This window comes from Babylonia areolata, chromosome 35 (genome assembly GCF_041734735.1).
Source record: "Babylonia areolata isolate BAREFJ2019XMU chromosome 35, ASM4173473v1, whole genome shotgun sequence".
Lineage (NCBI taxonomy): Eukaryota > Metazoa > Mollusca > Gastropoda > Neogastropoda > Buccinidae > Babylonia > Babylonia areolata.
In genome coordinates this window covers 9,849,682-9,877,247 of record NC_134910.1, presented here as the reverse complement: position 1 = coordinate 9,877,247, position 27,566 = coordinate 9,849,682, and the positions used below count along the sequence as shown (strand labels likewise).

The 27,566-nt window shown below is 44.6% G+C and overlaps 1 protein-coding gene across 1 annotated transcript in view; it reads right to left on the bottom strand.

Moving 5' to 3' along the window:
* LOC143277892 (protein ERGIC-53-like) overlaps positions 1–27,566 on the bottom strand; it is a 47,875-nt gene that overhangs the window by 6,508 nt on the left and 13,801 nt on the right. Inside the window, exons 6-14 of the mRNA XM_076582848.1 lie at positions 19,438–19,537; positions 15,889–16,012; positions 14,989–15,053; positions 13,870–13,946; positions 10,528–10,585; positions 7,789–7,978; positions 7,432–7,440; positions 3,557–3,653; positions 15–192 (exon numbers count right to left, since the gene is read on the bottom strand). Coding sequence (XP_076438963.1) covers positions 15–192; positions 3,557–3,653; positions 7,432–7,440; positions 7,789–7,978; positions 10,528–10,585; positions 13,870–13,946; positions 14,989–15,053; positions 15,889–16,012; positions 19,438–19,537 — 898 coding nt within the window. The remainder of the gene's footprint in view (positions 1–14; positions 193–3,556; positions 3,654–7,431; positions 7,441–7,788; positions 7,979–10,527; positions 10,586–13,869; positions 13,947–14,988; positions 15,054–15,888; positions 16,013–19,437; positions 19,538–27,566) is intronic.

The window sequence follows — 27,566 nt, the reverse complement described above, 5'->3', positions numbered from 1 at the left end:
TACACACTACATACCGCTGAGGGCGGAGGTCTCTTCACCAGCAGGGAGACGTCGTTGCCCACAGTGTTCATGCGGTCACGGATCTCGTGCAGCACCACCTGGTCGTTGAACCCGGCCCCACCCCCTGCACCTCCACCCCCGCCCCCACCCTGCGCCTTGAGGCTGCGTGAGGCCACGTCGTTCACCACAGACCTGCCGCACGGCCCAATCACATGTCATGTTACAAGTCAACCCTTACCAATCACACGACATGTTGCAAGTCAACTCACCAGTCACACGACATGTTACAAGTCAAAGTAACATGTCATGTTACAAGTCAACTCACCAATCACACGACATGTCACAAGTCAACTCACCAATCACATGACATGTTACAAGTCAACTCACCAATCACACGACATGTTACAAGTCAACTCACCAATCACACGACATGTTACAAGTCAACCCACCAGTCACATGTCATGTTATAAGTCAACCCACCAATCACACGACATGTTACAAGTCAACTCACCAATCACATGACATGTTACAAGTCAACTCACCAATCACACGACATGTTACAAGTCAACTCACCAGTCACACGACATGTTACAAGTCAACTCATCAATCACACGACATGTTACAAGTCAACTCACCAATCACACGACATGTTATGCACGTCAACCCTCACCATCACATTTGCTATGCAAGTCAACCCACCAGTCACACGCCATGTTACAACAAGTCAACCCACCAATCACACGACATGTTACAACACGTCAACCCACCAATCACAGCAAACATCATATGTCAACGGAACAACCACCAGTAACTTGACATCACTGAACGATCGGTGACTTCAACTTTTACCTATACTCCTTCTACATTTAATTAAACACTCAGCTGCCAATTCCAAAGTACTGACAATCCCTCAACAAAACACACAACAACAAAAATCACAAAGTCAAACACAGACTCCCTTTCACATGGATTCTCCCATTCATTCACAACAGTCTCTGTAAACTCACCTCTTTCACCCTGCTAGCCATCTTTAATTACATGCAATGCGTGTGCGTGTGCGTGCATGCATGTGTGTGTGTGTGTTTGCACATTTGTTTTGTTTTTATTTTTGTATAAGTGTGTGTATGTTTGAGCTTGTTTGTGTAAGGTATGCCATGGTATGAAGGACACATTGTGGAGTGATGGCCTGGAGGTAACGCGTCCGCCAAGGAAGCGAGAGAATCTGAGCGCGCTGGTTCGAATCACGGCTCAGCCGTCAATATTTTCTCTCCCTCCACTAGACCTTGAGTGGTGGTCTGGACGCTAGTCATTCGGATGAGACGATAAACCGAGGTCCCGTGTGCAGCATGCACTTAGCACATGTAAAAGAACCCACGGCAACAAAAGGGTTGTTCCTGGCAAAATTCTGTAGAAAAATCTACTTCGATAGGAAAAACAAATAAAACAGCACGCAGGAATAAAAAAAGAAAAAAGGGTGGCGCTCTTTTGTAGCAACGCGCTCTCCCTGGGGAGAGCAGCCCAAATTTCACACAGAGAAATCAGTTGTGATAAAATGAAATACAAATAGATATAGATGAGTGAGTGAGTGTGTGTGTGTGCGTGTGAGTGAGTGTGTGTGTGTGTGTGAATGCATAACTTTAGTCACACCAAAATATCCCTGTCTTGGGGGGGTGTCAGCAATCAATCTGCCCCCTGGACACAGTCACAAAGTACGGCCAAACAGAGCAAACCAACAGGCCCAGTTTGCACAGGTTTAACAGCATATGGCACCAAACCACATCATCATCATTATTAGTATTATAATTATCGTCATCATCATCTTTATGATTATCATCATTATCATTATCATCAAACGAACACACACAATGACACATTTATTCATCATCACTTCCATCCAGTTTTGTTTTTTTAACAAAACAAAATGGGCAGACAGAGAGATACAACTTTCCTTTCTCGAAGGGGGGGAGAGAACTCAAATCTTTTTCAAAATAAAACAAACAAACAAACTGAAAACCACGGAAACCAACACAACAGCAGCAGCAGCAGCAGGGTCTCCTCTCGTGTGCGGCCTCCAGGCCATCATCTCACATATCGACAGTTCCCTTAAAGAGTGAGTGGAACAACGCCCCCTGCTAGCAACCGCGCAACAGACGAACGCTGGGGTGTTGCTGCTGCTGCTGCGACGGGCGCAATAGCCGAGTGGCTAAAGCCTTGGACTGTCAATCTGAGGGTCCCGGGTTCGAATCACGGTGACAGCGCGTGGTGGGTAAAGGGTGGAGATTTTTACCATCTCCCAGGTCAACATATGTGCAGACCTGCTTAGTGCCTGAACCCCCTTCATGTGTATAATGCAAGCAGAAGATAAAATATGCATGTTAAAGATCCTGTAATCCATGTCGGTGTTTGGTGGGTTATGGAAACAAGAACATACCCAGCATGCACCCCCCCGAAAACGGAGTATGGCTGCCTACATGGCGGGGTGAAAACGGTCATACACGTAAAAGCCCACTCGTGTGCATACGAGTGAACGCAGAAGAAGAAGCTGCTGCCGCTGTGGTGGTGCAAACGGGGGGGAACTTGGAACGAGCGACATGAAAGTGACGCCACTCAAACGGGGCAGATCATAGGACAGCCGTGGGGAAGTGGTTAGCGTCGCGGACTGACGGGGCTGGGAGGACGCGGGTTCGAATCCCAGCGGAGGTGGGTTTTTCGGCCCGTGGCCGGCTCCTACCCAGAGTCGAGTGTGCTGTGGAGGGGAGACTGGGACCACACAGTCGAGTGTCATCCACTTCAAGGATGCGTCTTTGGGTGTGTTGCTCTAATCACCTGACCAACGCTGCAAGTGTCTGTATCTCTCGGGCCTGGTTGACGCCGGGATATCATTATGACAGGAAGCGTAGAGTACTGCCTTGTCACACAGTCCCAAACCAAAATGGACCTCCATAGCAACAGCATCATCGTCATCCTCCTCCTCCTCTATCATCATCAATATAAAAAAAATAAAAACAGTCCCAAAGTCTGTGGCCTTTCATGCCCTGCTCTCATGGTGACCTCAGTTTTGATATCCGTCCACTTCTGTGCTTGGGTCCTGTCAACGTCTTCAGTGTTGGCAGATTCATGGGGAGCTGTTGTTTGAGGGACGTGGTGGTGGTCTCAACTCCCGTCTGGGAGGGACGCTCACTCAGTCTGGCTCCGCGACTAAGCTATTATTGTCGTTAGTAGGGGGCTTAGTAGGTGGTGTCCTAAGTATGTTGAATCAGAACAGGCACCACTGAACACCGCCGAAGTGACTCAGCAGCAGTGCAGGGTCTCCTCTGGTGTGTGTCCCTCTGGCGACCTAACATTGATGGTTCCCTGTGGACTTCCGACGCTGGAACTGTGACGGACGAACCCGGGTGTGGCCGTGTGTGTGTGTGGGGGGAATCTAGAATGAGCGGCGTCGGAGTAATGCCACTGAAACGGTGCAGATGATGGGGCAGAAAAAAAAAAAAAAAAAAAGAGAGAGAGAGAAAAAAAAAGACAAAACCCACACACACACAGCCAGTACAGCACTGACCTGAGGTCCCTGATCTGCTGGAGCACGTCGTTCTGGTTGTTGAGGACACGGTCCACCTCGTGCCTCTTGATGGTGTCCACGTACACCTGCTGCTGCCCTCCCTGTCAACACGCGTAGCGCGTCGTTAGCGTGTCGTGTTGTGCTGTGTTGTATCATAAAGCCTTATTATTATGGGTCGTGTTGTATCGTTATTGTAGCGTGTCATTGTATTCAACTGTGTTGTGTTGTATCGTTATTGTAGCGTGTCACTGTATTCAACTGTGTTGTAATGTATCATTATTGTAGCATGTCATTGTATTCAACTGTGTTGTAATGTATCATTATTGTAGCGTGTCATTGTATTCAACTGTGTTGTATTGTATCATTATTGTAGCGTGTCATTGTATTCAACTGTGTTGTGTTGGATCATTATTGTAGCGTGTCATTGTATTCAACTGTGTTGTATTGTATCATTATTGTAGCGTGTCATTGTATTCAACTGTGTTGTGTTGCATCATTATTGTTGCGTGTCATTGTATTCAACTGTGTTGTGTTGTATCGTTATTGTAGCGTGTCATTGTATTCAACTGTGTTGTGTTGTATCATTATTGTAGCGTGTCATTGTATTTAACTGTGTTGTGTTGCATCATTATTGTAGCGTGTCATTGTATTCAACTGTGTTGTATTGTATCATTATTGTTGCGTGTCATTGTATTCAACTGTGTTGTGCTGCATCATTATTGTAGCGTGTCATTGTATTCAACTGTGTTGTATCATTATTGTAGCGTGTCAGTGTATTCAACTGTGTTGTGTTGCATCATTATTGTTGCGTGTCATTGTATTCAACTGTGTTGTGTTGCATCATTATTGTAGCGTGTCACTGTATTCAACTGTGTTGTGTTGGATCATTATTGTAGCGTGTCACTGTATTCAACTGTGTTGTGTTGCATCATTATTGTAGCGTGTCACTGTATTCAACTGTGTTGTGTTGTATCGTTATTGTAGCGTGTCATTGTATTCAACTGTGTTGTGTTGCATCATTATTGTAGCGTGTCATTGTATTCAACTGTGTTGTATCATTATTGTAGCGTGTCATTGTATTCAACTGTGTTGTATTGTATCATTATTGTAGCTTGTCATTGTATTCAAATGTGTTGTGTTGGATCATTATTGTAGCGTGTCATTGTATTCAACTGTGTTGTATTGTATCATTATTGTAGCTTGTCATTGTATTCAAATGTGTTGTGTTGCATTTATAGTATTGTATCTTGTCATATAATACGGCCTAGTGTGCTGTACTGTATTGTATTGTATTGCACTGTTGTATTGTATTGTGTTCTGTTGTATATTGTATCGTATCATGCGGTATGGCTGATTGCACTGTACTGTACTGTACTGTACTGTACTGTATTGCATTGAGCTGTATTTAGAGTACTGCACTGTATCAAATAATATGGCCTATTGTACTGCATTGTATTGCATTGCAATTCATATTGTATGGACTATTATATTAATCTTTTATGCATTGCATCGCATCTTAGGACCAGTGTATTAAGCTTTATTGTACTGTAATGCACTGTATTGTGTGCTGTAGGACCAATTGTATCAAATCATTTTGTACGGTATTGTATTACTCTGTAACAACCTATTTCTCTTGAGTCAAATTCTGGCTACTCTCCCCAGGGAGAACTTCTTCTTCTTCTGCGTTCACTCGTATGCACACGAGTGGGCTTTTACGTGTATGACCGTTTTTACCCCGCCATGTAGGCAGCCATACTCCGCTTTCGGGGGTGTGCATGCTGGGTATGTTCTTGTTTCCATAACCCACCGAACGCTGACATGGATTACAGGATCTTTAACGTGCGTATTTGATCTTCTGCTTGCATATACACGTAAAAGCCCACTCGTGTCCATACGAGTGAACGCAGAAGAAGAAGAAGAGAGTTGCACCTGGTGTTTAAACTAGCGTGCAGATTTTTTTTTTCCTCCAATCAATCTCCTTGGACAACATATGTGCAGACCTGCTAGTGACTGAACCCCCTATACACACATGCAGGCTATCAAATTCACACGTTAAAGATCCTGTAAGATCCATACCAGTGGGTAGGTTTATCATGGAAAACACGAACATACCCAGCAAATATGCACACCCCCCCTGAATACGGAGTATGGCTGCCTACAGGTGTGGTTAAAAAAAAAACCGGACATACACATACATAAAAGCCCATTCGTACGTACGAGTTTAACATGGGAGTTGCAGCCCACGAACGACGAAGAAGAGGAGGAGCCGAGATGCTTTAGTTTCCTACAAAGATGCTGATTTTGATTTCACTGACTGTGATAAACTGATGTTTCTGGGTCTTATTTTAGTCATTCGGATGAGACGATAAACGGAGGTCCCGTGTGCAGCATGCACTTAGCGCACGTAAAAGAACCCACGGCAACAAAAGGATTGTTCCTGGCAAAATTCTGTAGAAAAATCCGCTTCGATAGGAAAAGCAAATAAAACAGCACGCAGGAAAAATTTTTTTAAAATGGGTGGCGCTGTAGTGTAGCGACGTGCTCTCCCTGGGGAGAGCAGCCCGAATTTCACACAGAGAAATCTGTTGCGATAAAAAGAAATACAAAATACAAATATTTCCTTTACGTTTGTTGTGGTATCTTACAGCTTGGTATTGTTCTGTATCTGACTTCACCACCATGTCTGTTCAATACGCTGTGTGCAAGCTGTGTAAGTGTATGTGTGTGGAAGTTGTGTGTCACAACTGAAAAACACCCCCCCCCCCCCCCCCCCCCCCCCAATTTCCATGATGAGAATCACCCTCGCCCCCGCCTCCCACTAAACCCATCCATCCACCATTCCCCAACCACCACCACCCACCCACCAACCCCCCCACACATAATAATCACCCTCCACCCCTCCTTCCCTCCCACTCATCCATCAATCCATCCACCAATCCCACCCCCCCCCCACCCCACACACCCTGCCCCTCCTTCCCTCCCACTCCATCCATCCACCAACCCCCCACCCCCACACACACCCTGCCCCTCCTTCCCTCCCACTCATCCATCAATCCATCCACCAATCCTCACCCCCCCCCCCCCCACACACACACACCCTGCCCCTCCTTCCCTCCCACTCCATCCATCCACCAATCCTCACCCCCCCCCCACACACACACCCTGCCCCTCCTTCCCTCCCACTCCATCCATCTACCAATCCTCACCCCCCCCCCCCCACACACACACCCTGCCCCTCCTTCCCTCCCACTCCATCCATCCACCAATCCCCCCCCCCCCCCACACACACACACCCTGCCCCTCCTTCCCTCCCACTCCATCCATCCACCAATCCTCACCCCCCCCCACACACACACACCCTGCCCCTCCTTCCCTCCCACTCCATCCATCCACCAATCCCAACCCCCCCCCCCACACACACACCCTGCCTCTCCTTCCCTCCTACTCCATCCATCCACCAACCCCCCCCCCCCCACACACACACACCCTGCCCCTCCTTCCCTCCCACTCCATCCATCCACCAACCCCCCCCCCCCACACACACACACCCTGCCCCTCCTTCCCTCCCACTCCATCCATCCACCAATCCTCCCCCCCACACACACACCCTGCCCCTCCTTCCCTCCCATTCCATCCATCCATCCACCAATCCCCACCAACACCGCCCCCCCTCCACCAATACACACAACAATCAGCCTCCACCCCCTCCCACTCATCCATCCATCCAAGCCCCCCCCCCCGCGCCCCCCCCAAAGCCCCCCTCCCCAACCAATACACACAACAATGACCCTCCGCCACCTTCCCACTCATCCATCTATCCACCAATCCCCCCACCCACCCACCCCCTACACACACACACAACAATCACCCTCCACTTCCTCCCCCTCATCCATCCATCCACTAATCCCCAATACCCCCTCCCCCCCCCACATACACACAACAATCACCCTCCACCCCCGCCCGCTCATCCATCCATCCACCAATCCCCAATACCCCCCCCCATCCTGCCCCCCCCCCATTCCCCCCCCCCACACACACAACAATCACCCTCCTCTCTGCCTCCCACTCATCCATCCATCCATCCACCAAATCCTCCCCCCTCCCCCGCCACCCCACACACACAACAATCACCCTCCACCCCTTACACTCATCCATCCACCCACCCCCTCCCCCCGCACCCCCAATCCCCTGCACACTCCCACCCTGCACCCCCTTCCTTCCTCACTCCTCACCTGCTTGCTGCTGCACCTGGGGCACCTGCTGACCCTGACCCCCGGAGGACAGCGTGCTGACCTTGGCCAGCACCAGCTCCTGGCGCCCCAGCAGCTCGTCCAGCTTGCGGCTGACCTCCTTGATGGTGTCCTGGATGCCCATCTGGCCGTCGAAGATCTGACGCAGCTCACGCTGGCTCTCCGACTCGTACTGCACACACACACACACACACAGTGTTTCAGTTTCAGTTTAGCTCAAGACATGCCAACCCCTGTCAAAATGTTTGTTGTGAACAATCAGGAAATTTGGTACGGGAACATTTTGTTGACCTGGAAGATCGGGGAAAAATCTTCACCCTTCTTCTTCTGCGTTCGTGGGCTGCTGCAACTCCCACGTTCACTCGTATGCATACCGGTGAGTTTTGACGTGTATGACCGTTTTTGCCCCCTCCATGTAGGCAGCCATACTCCGCTTTCGGGGGCGTGCGTTAACCACTCGGCTATCGTGCCCGTCATCTCCACCCTTTCTCTACCCACCCGGCACCATGACTGCGATTCGAACCCAGGATGACGGGCACGATAGCCCGAGTGGTTAAAGCGTTGGACTTTCAATCTGAGGGTCCCCGGGTTCACATCTTGCTGACCTCACATCTTTACGACCTCCCAGGTCAACATACATACAGACCTGCTTGCGCCTGAACCCCCTTCGTGTGTATACGCATGCAGAAGATCAAATATGCACGTTAAAGAACCTGTCATCCATGTCAGCGTTCGGAAGGTTATGGAAACAAAAACATACCCAGCATGCACACCCCCCCGAAAAAAAACAACAACAGAGTATGGCTGCCTATATGGCAGGGTAAAAACGGTCATACCATGTAAAAGCCCACTTGTGTACATGTGTACAAGTGAACGTGGGAGTTGCAGCCTATTAACGAAGAAGACGACGAAGAAGAAACCGGGGCCTTCACACTGAAAGTCCCAACGCTTTTAACTCACTCAATACGCCCAGTCCTCTCTTCTCCTCTACACAGACCCATCGGATGTCCAGTGGGTGTCTGAATGACCCGACTTTTAGCTTCCGTCGTCAGAATTGTGGTATTCTTTGTCAACATTCACGTTTTCAGTATAAGAGCCTTCCGCTTGCAATATTTTGATGATGGTAACTGGGGTGAAACGCTGTTAACGTCGTCTCTTTTGCCGTTCGTATGGAGAGAGTTAAATACTTGGCTGTTGCGCCCATCAGGAGATGCTCCTTTATAAGTCCTTGCAAAGTCCTTGCATGGCGTAACCTGAAGTCTCTGTGAACCCTGTGTGTGTGTGTGTGTGTGTGTGTGTGTGTGTGTGTGTGTGAGTGTGTGTGTGTGTGTGTGTGTGTGAGTGTGTGTGTGTGTGTGTGTGAGTGTGAGTGTGTGTGTGTGTGTGTGTGTGTGTGAGTGTGTGTGAGGTGAGCATGATGCTCCTTTATAAGTCCTTGCAAAGTCCTTACATGGCGTAACCTGAAGTCTCTGTGAACCCTGTGTGTGTGTGTGTGTGTGTGTGTGTGAGTGTGTGTGTGTGTGTGTGTGTGTGTGTGAGTGTGTGTGTGAGGTGAGCGTGATAACCACTACGCTACCGAACCAAGCCAGGAGGAAGGAAGGTGGCAGAATGGTCAAGACGCTCATCTGCCAATATACACAGAGAGTCCGTGAGGGACTGGGTTCGAATCCCCGCTCTCGCCCTTTCTCTCCACGTTTGACTAGGAAAATCGAACTGAGCGTCTAGAGTCATTCGGATGAGACGATAAACTGAGGTCCCCCCTCCCTACCCCCCCCCCCCCCCCCCCCCCCCCCCACCCCGTGTGTGTAGTGCAGTACGCACTCTGTGCACTGAAAAAAGAACCAATGGCAACGAGAGTGTTGTCCTCTGGGCAAATTCTATCGAAGAAAATTCACATCAACATATCAATATCATCATCATCATCATCAACCTATCAATATTACCATCTCCATCATCCTCAAAATAATACCATCACCATCGTCATCATCATTAACGCATCAATATCATCATCATCAACATATCAGTATTACCATCTTCATCATCATCATCAACATGTTAATATCACCCCATCATCATCATCAACATATCAATATCACCATCATTATCATCAACATATTAATATCACCATCGAAAATAAAATCAAACCATGTATAAAGTACTTCCTTACAGACCTAAGAAACATATACAAAACCGAAAAATATATACACTCGATGGAAATGATGTCCATAGCATTTTCTAGAAAATGGTACCCATACATAAAAATGATGGAAGGCAACGAGGAGGAGGAGGAATGACAACCATGAATGTAATGTTTGTTCTTTTTTTTCTTTTTTCTTTCTTTCTTCTTTTTTTTTTTTTAAATATTTTCCTTTCATTTATTTACTTTTTTTTTTGCAGTGCATATGACTTTATTTGTTTTTTGTTTTTTTCTGTATAAAAACAATGTTGTGTTGTTGTTTTCCTGCTTTATAGTTTAAATAATGTATAATAAGTAATATTATTGATAATCACAAATTCAATTTTTGTATGTCCGCCTGTATGTATGTAATGTATGTATGCATTCATTAAATGTTAAACTTGGAAAAAAAAAAAAAAAAAAATCACCATCGTCATCATCATCATCATCAACATATCAGCACCACCATCCTCCTCCTCCTCTTCCTCCTCACACAGCAGTGAGGGTTAAAAAAAAACCACAAAAAAACACGAGCCGTCACTTACCAGACTGTCCATGGGAATGTCGTATGGGTCGTTCTTGTCAGGGTTCTCCTTCTGGTAGCTGAAACACAACGTGCGCTCTCCCTCTTTACTTCACCCTCTTTACCAGTTTCAGTTTCAGTTTCAGTAGCTCAAGGAGGCGTCACTGCGTTCGGAGAAATCCATATATATACGCTACACCACATCTGCCAAGCAGATGCCTGACCAGCAGCGTAACCCAACGCGCTTAGTCAGGCCTTGAGAGAGAGAGAAAAAAAAAAGGTGAATAAATAATAGATAAGCTTACATAAATAAATAAATAAATAATAATTATAATATAAAAAAAAGGTAGTAGTAATAATAATAAAATAATAATAATAATACTAATAAATAAATAAGACAACAATGATGATAAATAAGCAAATAAATGTAAAACATGAAGACACACATTCACACATACACCCACACATGCATAACAGATATGCACCAGGTATGAAAGCACAGTCAAGTACATATAAACGTACATGAGCTCCAACACACACACACACATACACACACACACACACATTACCCTGCACCTCCTCTCTTTACCAAAACAACAGCAACACCAACACCAACAACAAAACAACACCACCACCACCACCACCACACACATGAGACAATACTGGGCAAGGATATGTATAGCATGGTGAAGGGATGGCAGAGTTGAGCCCCTTGGGTCGTCTGCTTTCGTTTTTGATTGGACGGTTCTAACTTGTGTAAAGTCCATGGACAACAAAGCACCAACCCACCACACTCAAGTGAAAGACAGGTCTAGTGGTGTTAGCAGGTAAGATTACTACAGAAGGAAAGAGAGAAAGGGAGAGAGAGAGGGGAAAGAGAGGGGGAGAGAGAGGGGGGGGAAAGAGAGGGGAAGAGAGGGGGAGAGAGAGAAGGGGAGAGAGAGAGAAGGGGAGAGAGAGGGGAGAGAGAGAGAAGGGAGAGAGAGGGGAGAGAGAGAGGGGGGAGAGATAGGGGAAGAGAGGGGGAGAGAGAGAAGGGGAGAGAGAGAGAAGGGGAGAGAGAGGGGAGAGAGAGAGAAGGGAGAGGGGAAGAGAGGGGAGAGAGAGAGGGCAGAGAGAGAGAAGGGGAGAGAGAGAGGGGAAGAGAGGGGGGAAAGAGAGAAGGGGAGAGAGAGAGGGGAAGAGAGGGGGGAAAGAGAGAAGGGGAGAGAGAAGGGAGAGAGAGAGAGAGAGGGGAAGGGAGGGAGAGGAGAGAGTGGGGGGAGAGAGAGGGAGAGAGAGAGAGAGAGAGAGAGGGAGATTCAGATTCAGATTCAGATGGTTTAATGTGTTTCGGCCATAGGCATACATACACATTGGGGAAGGGGAAGATGGATGGGGGAAGAGGAGATGGGGGAAGAGGAGATGGGTAATCCAGCGAGAGAGAGGGAGAGAGAGGAAGAGAGAGGGAGGGAGAGAGAGAGGGGGGGGAGAGAGAGAGAGAGAGGGAGGGAGGGGGAGAGGCATGCATGTGGGTGCTCAACATTGTAATGGGTCAGAAGGCCTCCTACAATAAAACATTTCTGAGTTCTCTCTCTCTCTCTCTCTCTCTCTATATATATATATATACATATATATATATATAATACATATTTATGACAAATATGCATCAGTCAGTCTCAGGAGAATGTGGATTCATACAATGAGAGGTGACTGATCCAGCAATTCTGTCTCTCTCTATATACACACATATACATATACATATATATATATATATATACACACACATATATACAGACAATTCACACCCTCCGTGCAAAAAAGCACTGAGGTCAATACCAAGACCGGAAAAAATATAAAAATATAAACAACAGTAGGCTCTTCATGTCTTAAAACTTGTACCCTTGCCTGAAGAAGCTGTTTTTGCAGCGAAAATTTGCTGCTTTTTTAAGAATACAAGTTTTAAGACATGAAGAGCCTACCGTTGTTTATATTTTCAGATACACACACACACACATACACACGCGCACACACACACACACATATGCATACTATATAGAAGTAAAATTTCCAGTTGTTCTGACACCAGCAAACAGTGGAAGTCTAGTCTGCTTCATAGAACCTTTACAGGCTACTTGCACAACAGGGATGTCTTTGATTGTGGCATACATTCAATCAAAGAAACCAAATGCTTTTTTGGCATCAAGCCTTCAATAGAGGATTTCATTTAAAAAAAAACACAAAAAAAACCCACTAAAAGTGACATCAACTATGTGTGTATGTTATTAACACACACACACACAGAAAACTCACACAGTTACATGTTTGACACATACCTGCACCACTCTCTCTCTCACACACACATACTCACAAAGCCACACACACACACAGAAAACTCACACAGTTACATGTTTAACACATACCTGCACCACTCTCTCTCACACACACACACTCACAAAGCCACACACTCACACACACTCACAAAGCCACACACTCAAAAAGCCACACACACACACACACAAAAAAAACTCACACAGTTACATGTTTAACACATACCTGCACCACTCTCTCTCACACACTCACAAAGCCACACACACACACACACACACACACAGAAAACTCACACAGTTACATGTTTGACACATACCTGCACCACTCTCTCTCACACACTCACACTCACAAAGCCACACACACACACACACACACACAGAAAACTCACACAGTTACATGTTTAACACATACCTGCACCACTCTCTCTCACACACACACACACTCACAAAGCCACACACTCACAAAGCCACACACACACACACACACAGAAAACTCACACAGATACATGTTTGACACATACTTGCACCACTCTCTCTCTCACACTCACACACTCACAAAGCCACACACACACACACACACACAGAGAAAACTCACACAGTTACATGTTTAACACATACCTGCACCACTCTCTCTCACACACACACACTCACAAAGCCACACACTCACACACACTCACAAAGCCACACACTCACAAAGCCACACACACACACACACACACAGAAAACTCACACAGTTACATGTTTGACACATACTTGCACCACTCTCTCTCTCACACACACATACTCACAAAGCCACACACTCACACACACACACACACACACAAAACTCACACAGTTACATGTTTGACACATACTTGCACCACTCTCTCTCTCACACACACATACTCACAAAGCCACACACTCACAAAGCCACACACACACACACACACACAGAGAAAACTCACACAGTTACATGTTTGACACATACTTGCACCACTCTCTCTCTCACACACACATACTCACAAAGCCACACACACACACACACACACACACACACACAAAGATAAATGGCTCACTCTTCTTTGGCTCGCTCCAAGTCTTTGTAGTACTGGTTGAATTCTTCCTCAAATTTCCGTCGCTCTTCTTCAGACACCTATAGATGCAAAGACAAATCAGCCAAGATTTTAAATGTGTGCCTGTGTGCGCGTGTGTAAGTGTGCATGCCGATCTATCTTAACAAACACCTCAACCTCAACCTCAGGCCCATAACTACAAAGCAGTCGTTGGGGGAAGCCTGAGGACCGCAGACGCAACCTCCCTTCTCCATCTGTCTCTGTCGGCAGCCGCTGGCAGCGGCAGCTCACGTGTGTGGAGTCCGGTCCATTGTTTGATGTTCTCATGCCAGTTCTTCCGCTGTCTTCCTCTTCTTCTCCCGCCCTCGATGGTGCCCTGCATGATTGTTTTGGACAAGCTGGTGTGTCGAGTGTTGTGTCCAAACCATATCAGCTTGCGTCTCTTCACAGTTGAACGGAGAGGTTCCTGAGGTCCAGCAAAAGGTTCTCAATTCTGCTCCGTACATGTTTGATGGTCCTGTGCTCGATCCAGGGAATTTGAAGGAGCTTCCTCAGGCATTTGTTCTCGAAGGCCTGGATCTTCCTTTCAGTTTCGGCCGTCAGTGTCCATGCCTCGCAACCATACAGTACAATGGAGACTAACAAACGCACAAATTCATAACAAAGCACAGTTACATCTGAGTTTGACCAGTGCGCGGTGTCGCTGATCTTGACATCAATTTGACGCGCCAAGAGACCAACCAATATGAAGAGTAACGAACTGTCTATGGAGAACGGAAAATATTAGTCAGATAACACACATTTCCTTCAACAATCATTTTGTAAATCAAATAATACACCTTTCCTTCAACAATCGTTTTGTAAATCAAATAATACACCTTTCCTTCAGCAATCGTTTTGTAAATCAAATATAATACACCTTTCCTTCAACAATCGTTTTGTAAAGCAAATAACACACATCTCCTTGAACAATCATTTCAACACCAACTAGTGCGATGCAGTACAGTACAGTACAATATGACAAAATATACCAAACAAGACAACACAGTCCGACAATAAAGGGAAAAGAAAACACACACACACGCATCAACAAAATAAAATCCATGACAACACGTCACACACCTTGGCAGTCTCGGCACCGGGCTCATGCAGGGTGTGCGTCAGGAAATAGATGACGTCGTGGTCATCTGCAACACACGGGTCACACACACACACACACAATGAAGGCAACAATATGCGCAAAGTTTTCAAGTTTTCGTTTCAGTTTCTAAAGAACGCATCACTGCACCCCAGCAAATCCAAACAAGCTGCACCATATTTTGCTAGGCAGATGCCTGACCAGCAGCGTAACCCAACGCGCCTGGAGTCCGGCCTGGAGTGCAAAGGGGGAGGGGGTGGTGAGGAAGGGTGCAAGGGGGTCGTTATGTTCTAACACACACACAGACTGGTACTGTGTGAAACAAAGGTAAGAGAATAACACTGTAAAAAAAAACATGTAATCCTCAGAAGCTGGAAACCACATAACAGCAGCAGCTCAGTAACTCTTTTTTTTAACGGTCTCCTTGTTTGTGCACGTGCCCAAGACGCCAAGCGTACTGGAAAGAGAAATAAATAATGCGTGTGTGTGTGTGTGTGTGTGTGAGAGTGCATGCGTGAGCGTGCATGCGCCAAGTTCTTCTACTGGAATGCACATGGACGTGTCCAAAATTCTACTGTATGTGTGTTTGTGTATGACTTTTGATTTATGTTTCTACCTCTTTATGAACTATACCCCCCCCCCCCAACACCCCCCAATATTCCTTGTGACTCCAGTACACTTGGTTAATTATAAAGACATACTCTGTTCTATTGTGGGGTTTTACTTTCACACTCTCCTCAACATTCGTTTCATGATGGACGCAACTGGGGTTTGGTTACCTGGGTTGGAAGTAAGGAGTCCACAAGGGGGAGAGAGAGACGGGTATGGGGGAAGTGGGGGCTGTTGGGGGGCCGGGGGGGGGCAGGGGAGAGCAGGCTTTTTACCTGCAAGACCTCCGGTGGCTGCGGACACGCCCAGGTAACCGGCGGGTGGGAGCTGAACGTTGACGGCTCTCATGCACAGCTCAAAGTCGTCAGGCTTGTTGCTCAGCCCGTTGTTCACCATGATCTGCAACGGTTCATCATCGTCATCGTCACTGTCATCGTCATCATCATCATCATATTCACCCTCATTATCATCACCTTCATCACCTCCTTCATCATCATCATCATCATCATCATCACCTTCATAACCTCCTTCATCATCATCACCTTCATCACCTCCATCATCCTCATCATCATCGTCATCACCTTCATCATCATCATCATCATCACCTTCATCACCTCCTTCATCATCATCATTATCATCATCATCATCATCACCACTTTCATCATCATCACCTTCATCATCATCATCATCATCACCTCCATCATCATCATCATCACCTTCATCATCTCTGATAAAATAAATGAAAGAGTGAACTTAAAAAAAGAAAAGAAAAAAAAAGAACTGAAATGGTTTTCCCAACTCGCTATAATCACAGGACAATCTGCACCTCCACAAGAATACTTTACAGTTGTCTTACACTTATTTTCCAATGTATTCTTCATCGGCATAATATCTTCTCAATATATTTTAATGTTTACTGAAAGAAAAGAAGAAGAAGAAAAAAAAAACATACAATACTTATCTGTACCTCCAAACAGCACTTTAAAGTTGTCTTACACATATTTTCCAAAATATTCTTCTCACCTTCGCACAGTACTTTAAAGCTGTCCCACACACTTAAAATCAACAAATAATGAGGCCAGGAGAATGTGCTAGCTGAATCGGTAGCGTAAACAGCACTGACTTGGAAGTTGTGTACCTTGTGAATGGAGAGAGAGTTACCACTCTTTTACTAATTTGTCCTACACGTATTTTCCAAAGCATTTTTCATCAGTAGAATGTTTTCTCAATACATTCTAATGTTAACTGAAAGAGAAAAAAAAAAAAAGAAAAAAGAAGAAAGGAAAGACACGGAAAACTTATCGACCCTTCGAAACACAGTGAGTGTCCCTCGCCTATGTTCTATCTTTTCATAAACACTGCTTCCTATCATTTTATCCCTTTGTGTGCTAGTGCGTACAGCCGTTCGGGATTGCTAAAACGTCCTGAAAACACACACACAGCCACTGATACTCACAAATACATGCAATATATAGGTTAACGAAATATTTCAGTCCGACTCTGTTTCAGTTTCAGTTTCTCAAGGAGGCGTCACTGCGTTCTGACAAATACATAGTAATACTCCGCGACTAAGCTATTACTGTCGTTAGCAGGGGGCTTAGTAGGTGGTGTCCTAAGTACGCTGAATCAGAACAGGCACCGCTGAACACCACCGAAGCGACTCAGCAGCAGCAACGCAGGGTCTCCTCTGGTGTGTGGCCTCCTGGCGACCTAACATCGATGGTTCCCTGCGGGCTGCCGACGATGGGACTGTGACAGACGAACCCTGGTGTGGTCGTGTATTGGGGGGGAATCTAAATGAGCGGCGTGGGCGTAATGTCACTGAAATGGTGCAGATGATGGGGCAGCAAAAACAAACAAACAAAAAAAAAAAAACCTGAAAAAACATAGTAATACACTACACCACATCTGTGGAGTGATGGCCTAGAGGTAACGCGTCCGCCTAGAAAGCGACAGAACCTGAGCGCGCTGGTTCGAATTACAGCTCAGCCACCGATATTTTCTCCCCCTCCACTAGACCTTGAGTGGTGGTCTGGACGCTAGTCATTCGGATGAGACGATAAACCGAGGTCCCGTGTGCAGCATGCACTTAGCGCACGTAAAAGAACCCACGGCAACAAAAGGGTTGTTCCTGGCCAAAATTCCGTAGAAAAATCCACTGCGATAGGAAAAACAAATAAAACTGCACGCAGGAAAAAATACAAAAAAATGGGTGGCGCTGTAGTGTAGCGACGCGCTCTCCCTGGGGAGAGCAGCCGGAATTTCACACAGAGAAGTCTGTTGTGATAAAAAGAAATACAAATACAAAATCTGTTAGACACATGCCTGAGCAGCAACATGACCCAACGCACTTTGGCCTCGAGTTCATGCTTATATATTTGCGTACCTATCAGGAGTGGATTTCTTCTACAGTATTTCGCCAGCGGACGACGCTCTCATTGCCATGGGTTCTTTTTCAGTGTGCCAAAGCGTGTGCTGCACACCAGACCTCAGTTTATTGTCTCATCCGAATGACTCGATGCCCAGTTTTAATTTTCTAGTCAAACTTGGGGGGAGAGAAAGGGTGGGAGCGGGATTCGAACTCACACCCTAACAGACTCTCTATATTGGTTGTCATGGGAGTTGCAGCCCACGAACGCAGAAGAAGAAGAAGAAGAAGAAGGTAGCTGAGCGTCTTAACCATTCTGCCACCTTACTCTCCCTCTGAAATACATGTTGAAAGATCTTTTTTTTCTTTTTTGTTCGTTTTTGTTTTTGCTGCTGTTGTTGGGATGATAAAACCGCTCAAAGCGTGAAATGACAGAATTATCAGCAGCAAACCACCATCATCACCACCACAGGTGCAACAGCCGAGTGATTTAAGCGTTGGAATTTCAATCTGAGGGTCCTGGGTTCAAATCACGGTGATGGCGCCTGGTGGGTAAAGGGTGGAGATTTTTACCCATCTCCCAGGTCAACATATGTGCAGACCTGCTAGTGCCAGAACCGCCTTCTTGTGTACACGCACAAAAAAGATCAAATATGCATGTCAATGATCCTGTAATCCATGTCAGTGTTCGGAGGGTTATGGAAACAAGAACATACCCAGCATGCACACCCCCAAATAGCACAGCATGGCTCCCTACATAGTGGGGTAAATGAACAAAAATGGTCAGACACGTAAAACGTTACATGTCTCTCTAAGTCTGTACGTGTGCGTGCCTGAAATCTGATTGAACCGACACGGGGAAACGAATGATGAGCGCCCCAACGGCAAGCCTGGTCAGTCGGCTCTACCCAGGTAGGGCAGCCTGTTGAGCAAATGACTCCCGTGTCTGTCAAGCGCTTAAGAGTTTGGTCTCTGATCGAGGACAGGCGCTGTATAAGTATCCATATCCAAATCAAATCTTCTTCTTCTTCTTCTTCTGCGTTCATGGGCTGCAACTCCCACATTCACTCGTATGCACACGAGTGGGCTTTTATGTGTATGACCATTTTTACCCCGCCATGTAGGCAGCCATACTCCGTTTTTGGGGGTGTGCATGCTGGCTATGTTCTTGTTTCCATAACCCACCGAACGCTGACATGGATTACAGGATCTTTAACGTGCGTATTTGATCTTCTGCTTGCCGTATACACACTAAAGGGGGTTCAGGCACTAGCAGGTCTGCACATATGTTGAGCTGGGAGATCGTAAAAATCTCCACCCTTCACCCACCAGGCGCCGTCACCGTGATTCGAACCCGGGACCCTCAGGTTGACAGTCCAACGCTTTAACCACTCGGCTATTGCGCCCGTCCAAATCAAATCAAATCAAATCATCACCACCAGCGGGGGGGACTCACGGTCAGCGCCTGCTTGTAGTACTCGATGCGGAGGCGCACGGGGAAGGGCTTGTTGCGGAAGTCACGCAGACATCCTCCCAGCTGCTGGGCCCCTCCGTCACTGCACAGACACACAGGGAGGAAGGGATCAAGCCATGTCTGAAGGGTGTGTTGTGCTGTACTGTGTTGTAACGCATTGCAGTGCAGGATAGTTTAGCGTAATCACTCTTTGTCCTAAGAGATTTTTCCCGCGCAACATTCAAAATTCAGGCTGCTCTCCTCCAGGGAGTGAAGAGAAGTGCTACCCTTTTTTCTTTTTCTTTTTTTCCTTTTTTTTTCTGCCTGCAATCGTATTCATTTTCCTATCAAAGTGGATTTTTCTATAATCTTTTTTTTCTACAGCCCTTGGTTGACCTTTACAAGCATCAGTGCATCACATCAAATCACATTCATCAGATTATGTTGCTTAGAGCCTTGCCGACCACTAGGGCCATCTCAAGTGCTTACTACCTGACCAGGAGGCAGCTCTGTATGAAGAGAGGTGTGTGTGTGTGTGTGTGTGTGTGTGTGTGTGTGTGTGTGATTATGTAATACACGTAGTCTCTGAATCTGTTTTATATTATTGTGCGATAATTCATTATTTTTCTTCTTCTTTCTTTTGTGAGTTATTGCACATGTGTGTGTGTGTGTGTGTGTGTTTCATGTCTTGATGTTTATTGTAAAGCACTCTGAGCCCTCTTTAAGGGAGGAAAGCGCTCAACAAATGTCCATTATTATTATTATTATTATTATTGCTGGAGAGCGCTTGTTGGCGGCCCATGTCCCAGGCGTAAGTGAGGTGAGGTGCATGCTACGCACTTAAATCTTGTTTATCGTTCCCATCCAAACGATCAATCAGCATCCAGACCACTACTCAAGGTCTAGAGGAGGGGGTGGGGAGGGAAAAGATTAACGCTAGACGAGATTTGGGAATTGATCTCGTGCGCTCTCACCTTCTCTCCCTTCTTCCTGGGTGGTCACTTTACCACTTGGCCACCACCGCTCACTCCACTCTGTGGCAACCCCCCCCCCCCCACTACCCCCCACCCCCCTCCAGCCCCCCCTGTCCCCCACCCATCCCCCTGACCCCGCTCCTCACCCCCTTATCTCTCCATTCACTTTGTCAAAACCCGACCAGACTTTGTCGACAACAGGTATCTCTTCAAACACAGCTTCTTCTCTTAATACAGGATTCCCACAGAATGCGACCTCACAAAATTCCCCCCCCCCCCCCCTCCACCAAAGACCTTTCCTACACCAAACTGGAAAAAAGTTTTCCAAACCACAATCAAATCCAAGTTGAATTTATATAATATATATATTCAAAAAACATCCCCCCCCCCCCCCCCCAAAAAAAAAATCCAACAAAAAAACTGCTACACTGCTGATGAAAGAGATCAGTGAATGGCCTGGTATCGATGTTCAAATCTCACCACTTTCTGTTTGCTTTTCAAATGGATTAACTCACTCAGTACGGCCAGTCCTCTCTTCTCCTCTACACAGACCCCTCGGATGTCCAGTGGGCGTCTGAATGACCCAACCTTTAGCTTCCGTCGTCAGAATTGTGGTATTCTTTGTCAACATTCACGTCTTCAGTATAAGAGCCTTCCGCTTGCAATATTTTGATGATGGTAATTGGGGTGAAACGCTGTTAACGTGGTCTCTTTCGCCGTTCGTATGGAGAGAGTTAAGCTCTCTGTTGAGGGTTTATATCAAAATCCCAAGACTTTTCTAGACCCTGCTGGGCAAAACACCCCCTCCCCCCTCCCCAAAGACTTTTTGTGCCCTGAAAATGCTTCTCTTTTTCCCATGACTTTTCTGAGACTTCCCAGACTCTGCACCACACAAACCCTGCCCCCCCGTATCATCCAAGTCTGGAATATCTCGGCCAGCCGTAACTGCTGAGAGGAACCTGAATTCATAGAACTAAGTTCAAGCAGGAGATGACCCTCTCTTTCTTTCTTGGTTTCCTTTCTCTAAAGCTGGGGGTGGGGGTGGTGGGGGGGGGGAAGGGGGGGGAAGGTGAAGGGATAAGGCGATGCTAATCAGGGTTTCAGCCCCAGAGGGTTGCCCAAGGCAACCCACAGGCGTGGACCCCCATAACTGAAACAAGAGACTGACCCCCCCCCCCCCCACCTCCCTCCCCCCTCCACCACATACAATGTTGTTGCATCATCATCCGGCCTTGATAAAAACAGTGACTGGCCTGATGAAAAATGTAGTAAATGATTCAGAATCAGACTGTCAATGTTATTATATGTCCCATAAATTTATTTTCAGTGCTCATCTAGGTAGGCAGCCTGTTGTGCAAATAACTCGGTGTCTGTAAAGCAGAGCTTGGTCTCTAACCGAGGATAGGCGCTATATATAACAGTATCCATATCATCATCATCATCATTCTGTTCTTTTGTGGATCCGTTTTGCCATAACTAAACACACATGCTACTTGATTTGACCACCCATGCTCAATCATGCATTAGTGATAGGAAACTCTAGGGAGAGCTGGACAGTACGAGGTCTTCAGAGGTGAAGGCGGGCAGGGGGCATTTAGTTAGCAGTATCTATGAATATTGTTAACATCACTACACACACACACACACATGCAGTTTTTGACCTAAAATAGGTGGGGCGTGGGGGTACATTTACCAAATACTAGGTGTTTACAAGGTAGTTTACTGTGCAACTTCTTTGTAGATCCATTGCACAAACATGTCAAGGATTTACTGATATCTAGAATGTAGATAGGTGGGTTTTGTTGGGTTTTTTTTTTGTTTTTGTTTTTGGTCAACACTGCTATCTTTTTGTGTGGATCTATTACTATCAACAAACATGTACATGATACATTAATACCTGGTCTCTGTGTGTGTGTGTGTGTGTGTGTGTGTGTGTGTGTGTGTGTGTGTGTGTGTGTAAGCGCACCCACTGGCACATCATCATCATACAAGCGAGTTTCACTTCCGGTTCAACAGTTTTTCAGATCGTGCGCATTCATCAGTCTCAGACAAACTGTGTGCATGGTACCATGCATATGCACACACAAGTTTGATACACATATTTTTAGAACACAGTGTTTTTCTGCTGGCATGATGTACAGTGCGTCCTGACACAAGCACCGGTACTACCAAAACACCGTTAATTAATTAACAACAAAACATATGCAGAAAACAAACTTATGATTCGTTACCGTCCACAGCAGAAGCTGGACTTCGATAAGCCCACTAAATTTTGACAAATTATTCACCAACAAATCGTTTTGAGAAATCAAAACATGTTGCTGTCATAATACACAATCATGGCGCATAATTATGTGGATGATGAAGATGACAATGATGATCATCATCACTGTTGCATTGGTTACCATAATATTTTTGTTGTTAAAGTAATATGTCATTATCAGTATTGTTGGTGGTGGTGGTGGTGGTATTGTTACACTGTTGTAGTAATTTTCATTACTATGACCGAAAAAATAAAACATAACTAAATGTTTTACACGTGTGACAACACAAACAACGAATGCTCACCAACAGGAGGAACAAAGCTACGAGTCAAACATGTGCGAACATTTGAAACTGTTTCCGAATGTTTCAAAGCTCTGTGAACGTTTACAAACACGACACCATTGGCAAAAAAAGCTGACACTTACTTAAGCCAAAAAGCTACGAAAATATAAAACAAATAAAAATGAAGCATTATCTCTCAGCTAAAAGAAGACCACATCAAGAAGAATAAAAGATCGGGGGGGGGGGGGTGGAGAAGGAGGGGACAGGGGAGTGGGGGGGGAGGGGGGGGGAGGGGGGGGGGGGCAATTCAATAGCTGTGTTGTGTGTACAAGATTAGAATAAAATCATGCCCAACCATTCACCATACAAATGTTATTATTATTATTATTATTAATTTTATTAGTCCTCCTTTTTTGCTGTGAAACTACATACGGCAACAAAAAAAAGTTCTCAACAGAAAAAAAAAAAAAAAAAAAAAAAAAAAAAGACAGAAAAATTAACAAATAAATAAATAAAAACAAATCCCAGCAAATCCATGATTAGCTGATTAATCAAGTTTGTAAGTACCCTCCCAAACATTAAAAGTTGGTTAGCATACATACATACAATAGTTTTAATTTCACAATAGGTAAGCTAACATAACCAGAATCAATACAAAACATAAGACCAATCTAAACAGTGTTCATACAAACAAACGGAACATTAAGAAAAGAACACATATGTAGCAACATTAAGCAAACACACTGGAAGCAGATTAATTGCATTAATACTTTTTTTTTTTCTTTTTTTTTTAAACCAACAAGAAATAAGGCCTGTAACAACAATATTTCTGATCCATACTTACTTTGTATTATAATCTATATGATTATAATTAGAAACAATTCAAAATCAGGAAAGGAGAAAAAGGGAGAATATGATTTTTTTTTAAAAAAAAAATTAAAAAAATCCAGAAATATCCAGACAGACAGAAGAAACACTAGACAAAAAAAAAGGAAAAAAAAAAAAGGAAAAAAAAAATAAAGAAAAATGAGGAATGAAAATGCAGAAAAAGAAGGTAATGAACAGAACTGAACAGAAGGAAGGGAATCTATGTTTTAAAGTCTAATGATAATATAGCAGAATTTTATTTTATATCTAAGCGTGAGAGAAATAAAAAGATCTGGAGTGGAGCGATGGCCTAGAGGTAACGCCTCCGCGAGAGAATCTGAGCGCGCTGGTTCCAATCACGGCTCAGCCGCCGATATTTCCTCCCCCTCCACTAGACCTTGAGTGGGGGTCTGGACTGCTAAGTCATTCGGATGAGACGATAAACCGAGGTCCCGTGTGCTAGCATGCACTTAGCGCACGTAAAAGAACCCACGGCAACAAGGGTTGTTCCTGGCAAAATTTTGTAGAAAAATCCACTTCGATAGGAAAAACAAATAAAACTGCAGGCAGGGGGAAAAAAAAAAAAAAGAAAAAAAAAAAAGGGTGGCGCTGTAGTGTAGCGATGCGCTCTCCCCGGGGAGAGCAGCCTGAATTTCACACAGAGAAATCTGTTGTGATAAAAAGAAATACAAATACAAATACAAGGAGGTACAAAAAGTGCTAGTCTCACTGAAACTGTATTAGAAATATTCCTCACTAAAGTTTCTTATCGTCATTTACTTCTTTTGCAAAAATAAATTAATGTAATATACAAGGCATCTGCTTTGAGGCGGATTCAAAAGTGCCATCACTGTATCCACAAAAAAACAAGCAGTAGAATTCAGTCACTGCACAATAAATCAACATTCCTCCTCACCACTTCAATTTTTGAAATTTTTCTGTTTAATGATCCAAATAAAAACAAGAGAGGCAAGGCCTTCAAGACTCACTTGTGATACACTTAAAAAAAAAAAAAAAAATCTAATCGTTAAAATGTGTTTTGTATTTGTTATTATAAAGCTTCGCGTTTAAAAAAAAAAGAAAAAAAAAGAAAAAAAAAATCCTAACCAGATTCGAACCCCGCGTGTTCGGGTGAGAAGAAATATTTTTCATAGTCACCCTGTAAGATAAAGCAATGACACATAAACAGTTTGACATGAAAAGAAAAAAAAAAGAAAAGAAAAAAAAAAGAAGTTTGAACTCAGTGTCATAATAAACATGTCAGCTAATCTGTCTTCTCTTGGTATGTGTGCTGCTGCTAGGCCTGATAAAATGACAATACGAAAGTTTGTCACACAAACACAAAATCGCAGACAACGAAAAATGATGTCAACACAGGCACATGCAATACATACACACCAAAGGTTATGTTACCACAGATTCTCTCCCCTCCCCCCCCCCCCCTACCCAACTCCTCCTCCCCCACAGAGATTCTCCACCCCCACCCTTAAAACACGTATAAGCTTAAAAATTACGCAGAAAAAGTCGTCATCGAAAACACAACAAAAATCAAGCAAGCAGTTTTTAAATGCACCATCATAATATTCAAAGATATAAGAAAAAAGAACTTTTTTTACCTATTCTTTTTTCTTTTTTTTTTAAATCAATATTCTTCAAAGACATAAGGAAAATAAAAGAATCCATTTTCAGATATCCATCAGATGTATAAGACAAATGAAAGAACAAACAAAAAAAAATCACACCAGTGATATGACTGTACACACAAAAAGGAGCATTTGGAGAAGAAAAAAAAACAAAAGTGGCATCACACTACAGCAATGTCCCTCAGTACGATGATAAAAGTCCACCAAAAGCTTGTCAGTGAAGCTGGCTTTCATACATATATATATATATGTTAGTAGTATCTCCACGACAATTCAGCATTTGTGTTCAGTGAGTCATGCGTCTTGTTCTTCTTAATCTTCCTCCTTCCTCAAATCCTCTGAGGTGACAGTGACTTTGGCAAAGACACGGCCGGAAATCTAAGGAGTCCTAGGCAGGGAAGGTGTGAATCTGGGAGAGATGACAGAGAGAGAAAAGAACTGGGGAAGAGAGAGAGAGAGATATATACTGAGACAGACACAACCCCCGAAAACGGAGTATGGTTGCCTACATGGTGGGGGTAAAAACGGTCATACACGTTAAAGCCCACTCGTGTACATGCGAGTGAACGTGGGAGTTGCAGCCCATGAACGCAGAAGAAGAAGAAGAAGAAGAGACAGATACAGACAGAGAGAGGTGTGGGGGCAGGGGGATGGGGGGTGGGGGAGGGGAACACAGAAACAAGGAGGAGAAAGTAATACTAACCGCTAGGAAAACTGTTATGTAGAGTGAGATTAACTTGCAAAAAAAAAGGAATGTCCTCATATGCTTTATTTGTTTACTTATCTATCATTTTCTATCCAGTCTGAACAACACAGAATGCTGATTCACTGTATTTGTTTCCTCATCTACCATTTTCTATCCAGTCTGAACAACACGGAATACTGATTTACTCTGTTTCCTTATCAATCATTTTCTATCCAGTCTGAACAATACAGAATGCTGATTCACTGTATTTGTTTCCTCATCTACCATTTTCTATCCAGTCTGAACAACACGGAATACTGATTTACTCTGTTTCCTTATCAATCATTTTCTATCCAGTCTGAACAATACAGAATGCTGATTTACTGTATTTGTTTACTTATTTCTCATTTTCTATCCAGTCTGAACAACACAGAATGCTGTTTTACTTTCTACATTTGTTTCCTTATCTACCATTTTCTATCCAGTCTGAACAACACAGAATGCCGATGTTCTACATTTGTTTACTTATTTCTCATTTTCTATCCAGTCTGAACAACACAGAATGCCGATGTTCTACATTTGTTTACTTATTTCTCATTTTCTATCCAGTCTGAACAACACAGAATGCCGATGTTCTACATTTGTTTACTTATTTCTCATTTTCTATCCAGTCTGAACAACACAGAATGCTGATTTACTATAGTTGTTTACTTATTTCTCATTTTCTATCCAGTCTGAACAACATAGAATGCCGATGTTCTACATTTGTTTATTTATTTCTCATTTTCTATCCAGTCTGAACAACACAGAAAGCTGTTTGTCTTCCCCCCCCAAAAAAAAAGTTAAAAAAAAACAACTAATCAACCATGTCTTTTTAAAAATTTTTTTTACCACATTGTCAACACCTCCATCAACCCTCAAATAACGGAGCATGGATGCCTATATGGCAGGGTAAAAGCGGTCTAGCACTTAAAAGAATGAATGTTGGAAGTTGTAAAAAAAAAATTCAATAAAATAAAAAAATACAGGCCGTGAACGCTGAAAGAAAGAAAAAAAAATCGCCTCCATCCTAACTGCTGCTCTCATCACCACTGATAGCTGATAGGGACTACTACACAGGTTAGATCCTCTTCTTCTTCTTCTTCTTCTGCGTTCGAGGGCTGCAACTCCCACGTTCACTCGTAAGCACACGAGTGGGCTTTTACGTGTATGACCGTTTTCACCCCGCCATGTAGGCAGCCATACTCCGTTTTCGAGGGGGGGGGGTGCATGCTGGGTATGTTCCTGTTTCCATAACCCACCGAACGCTGACATGGATTACAGGATCTTTAACGTGCGTATTTGATCTTCTGCTTGCATATACACACGAAGGGGGTTCAGGCACTAAGCAGGTCTGCACATACGTTGACCTGGGAG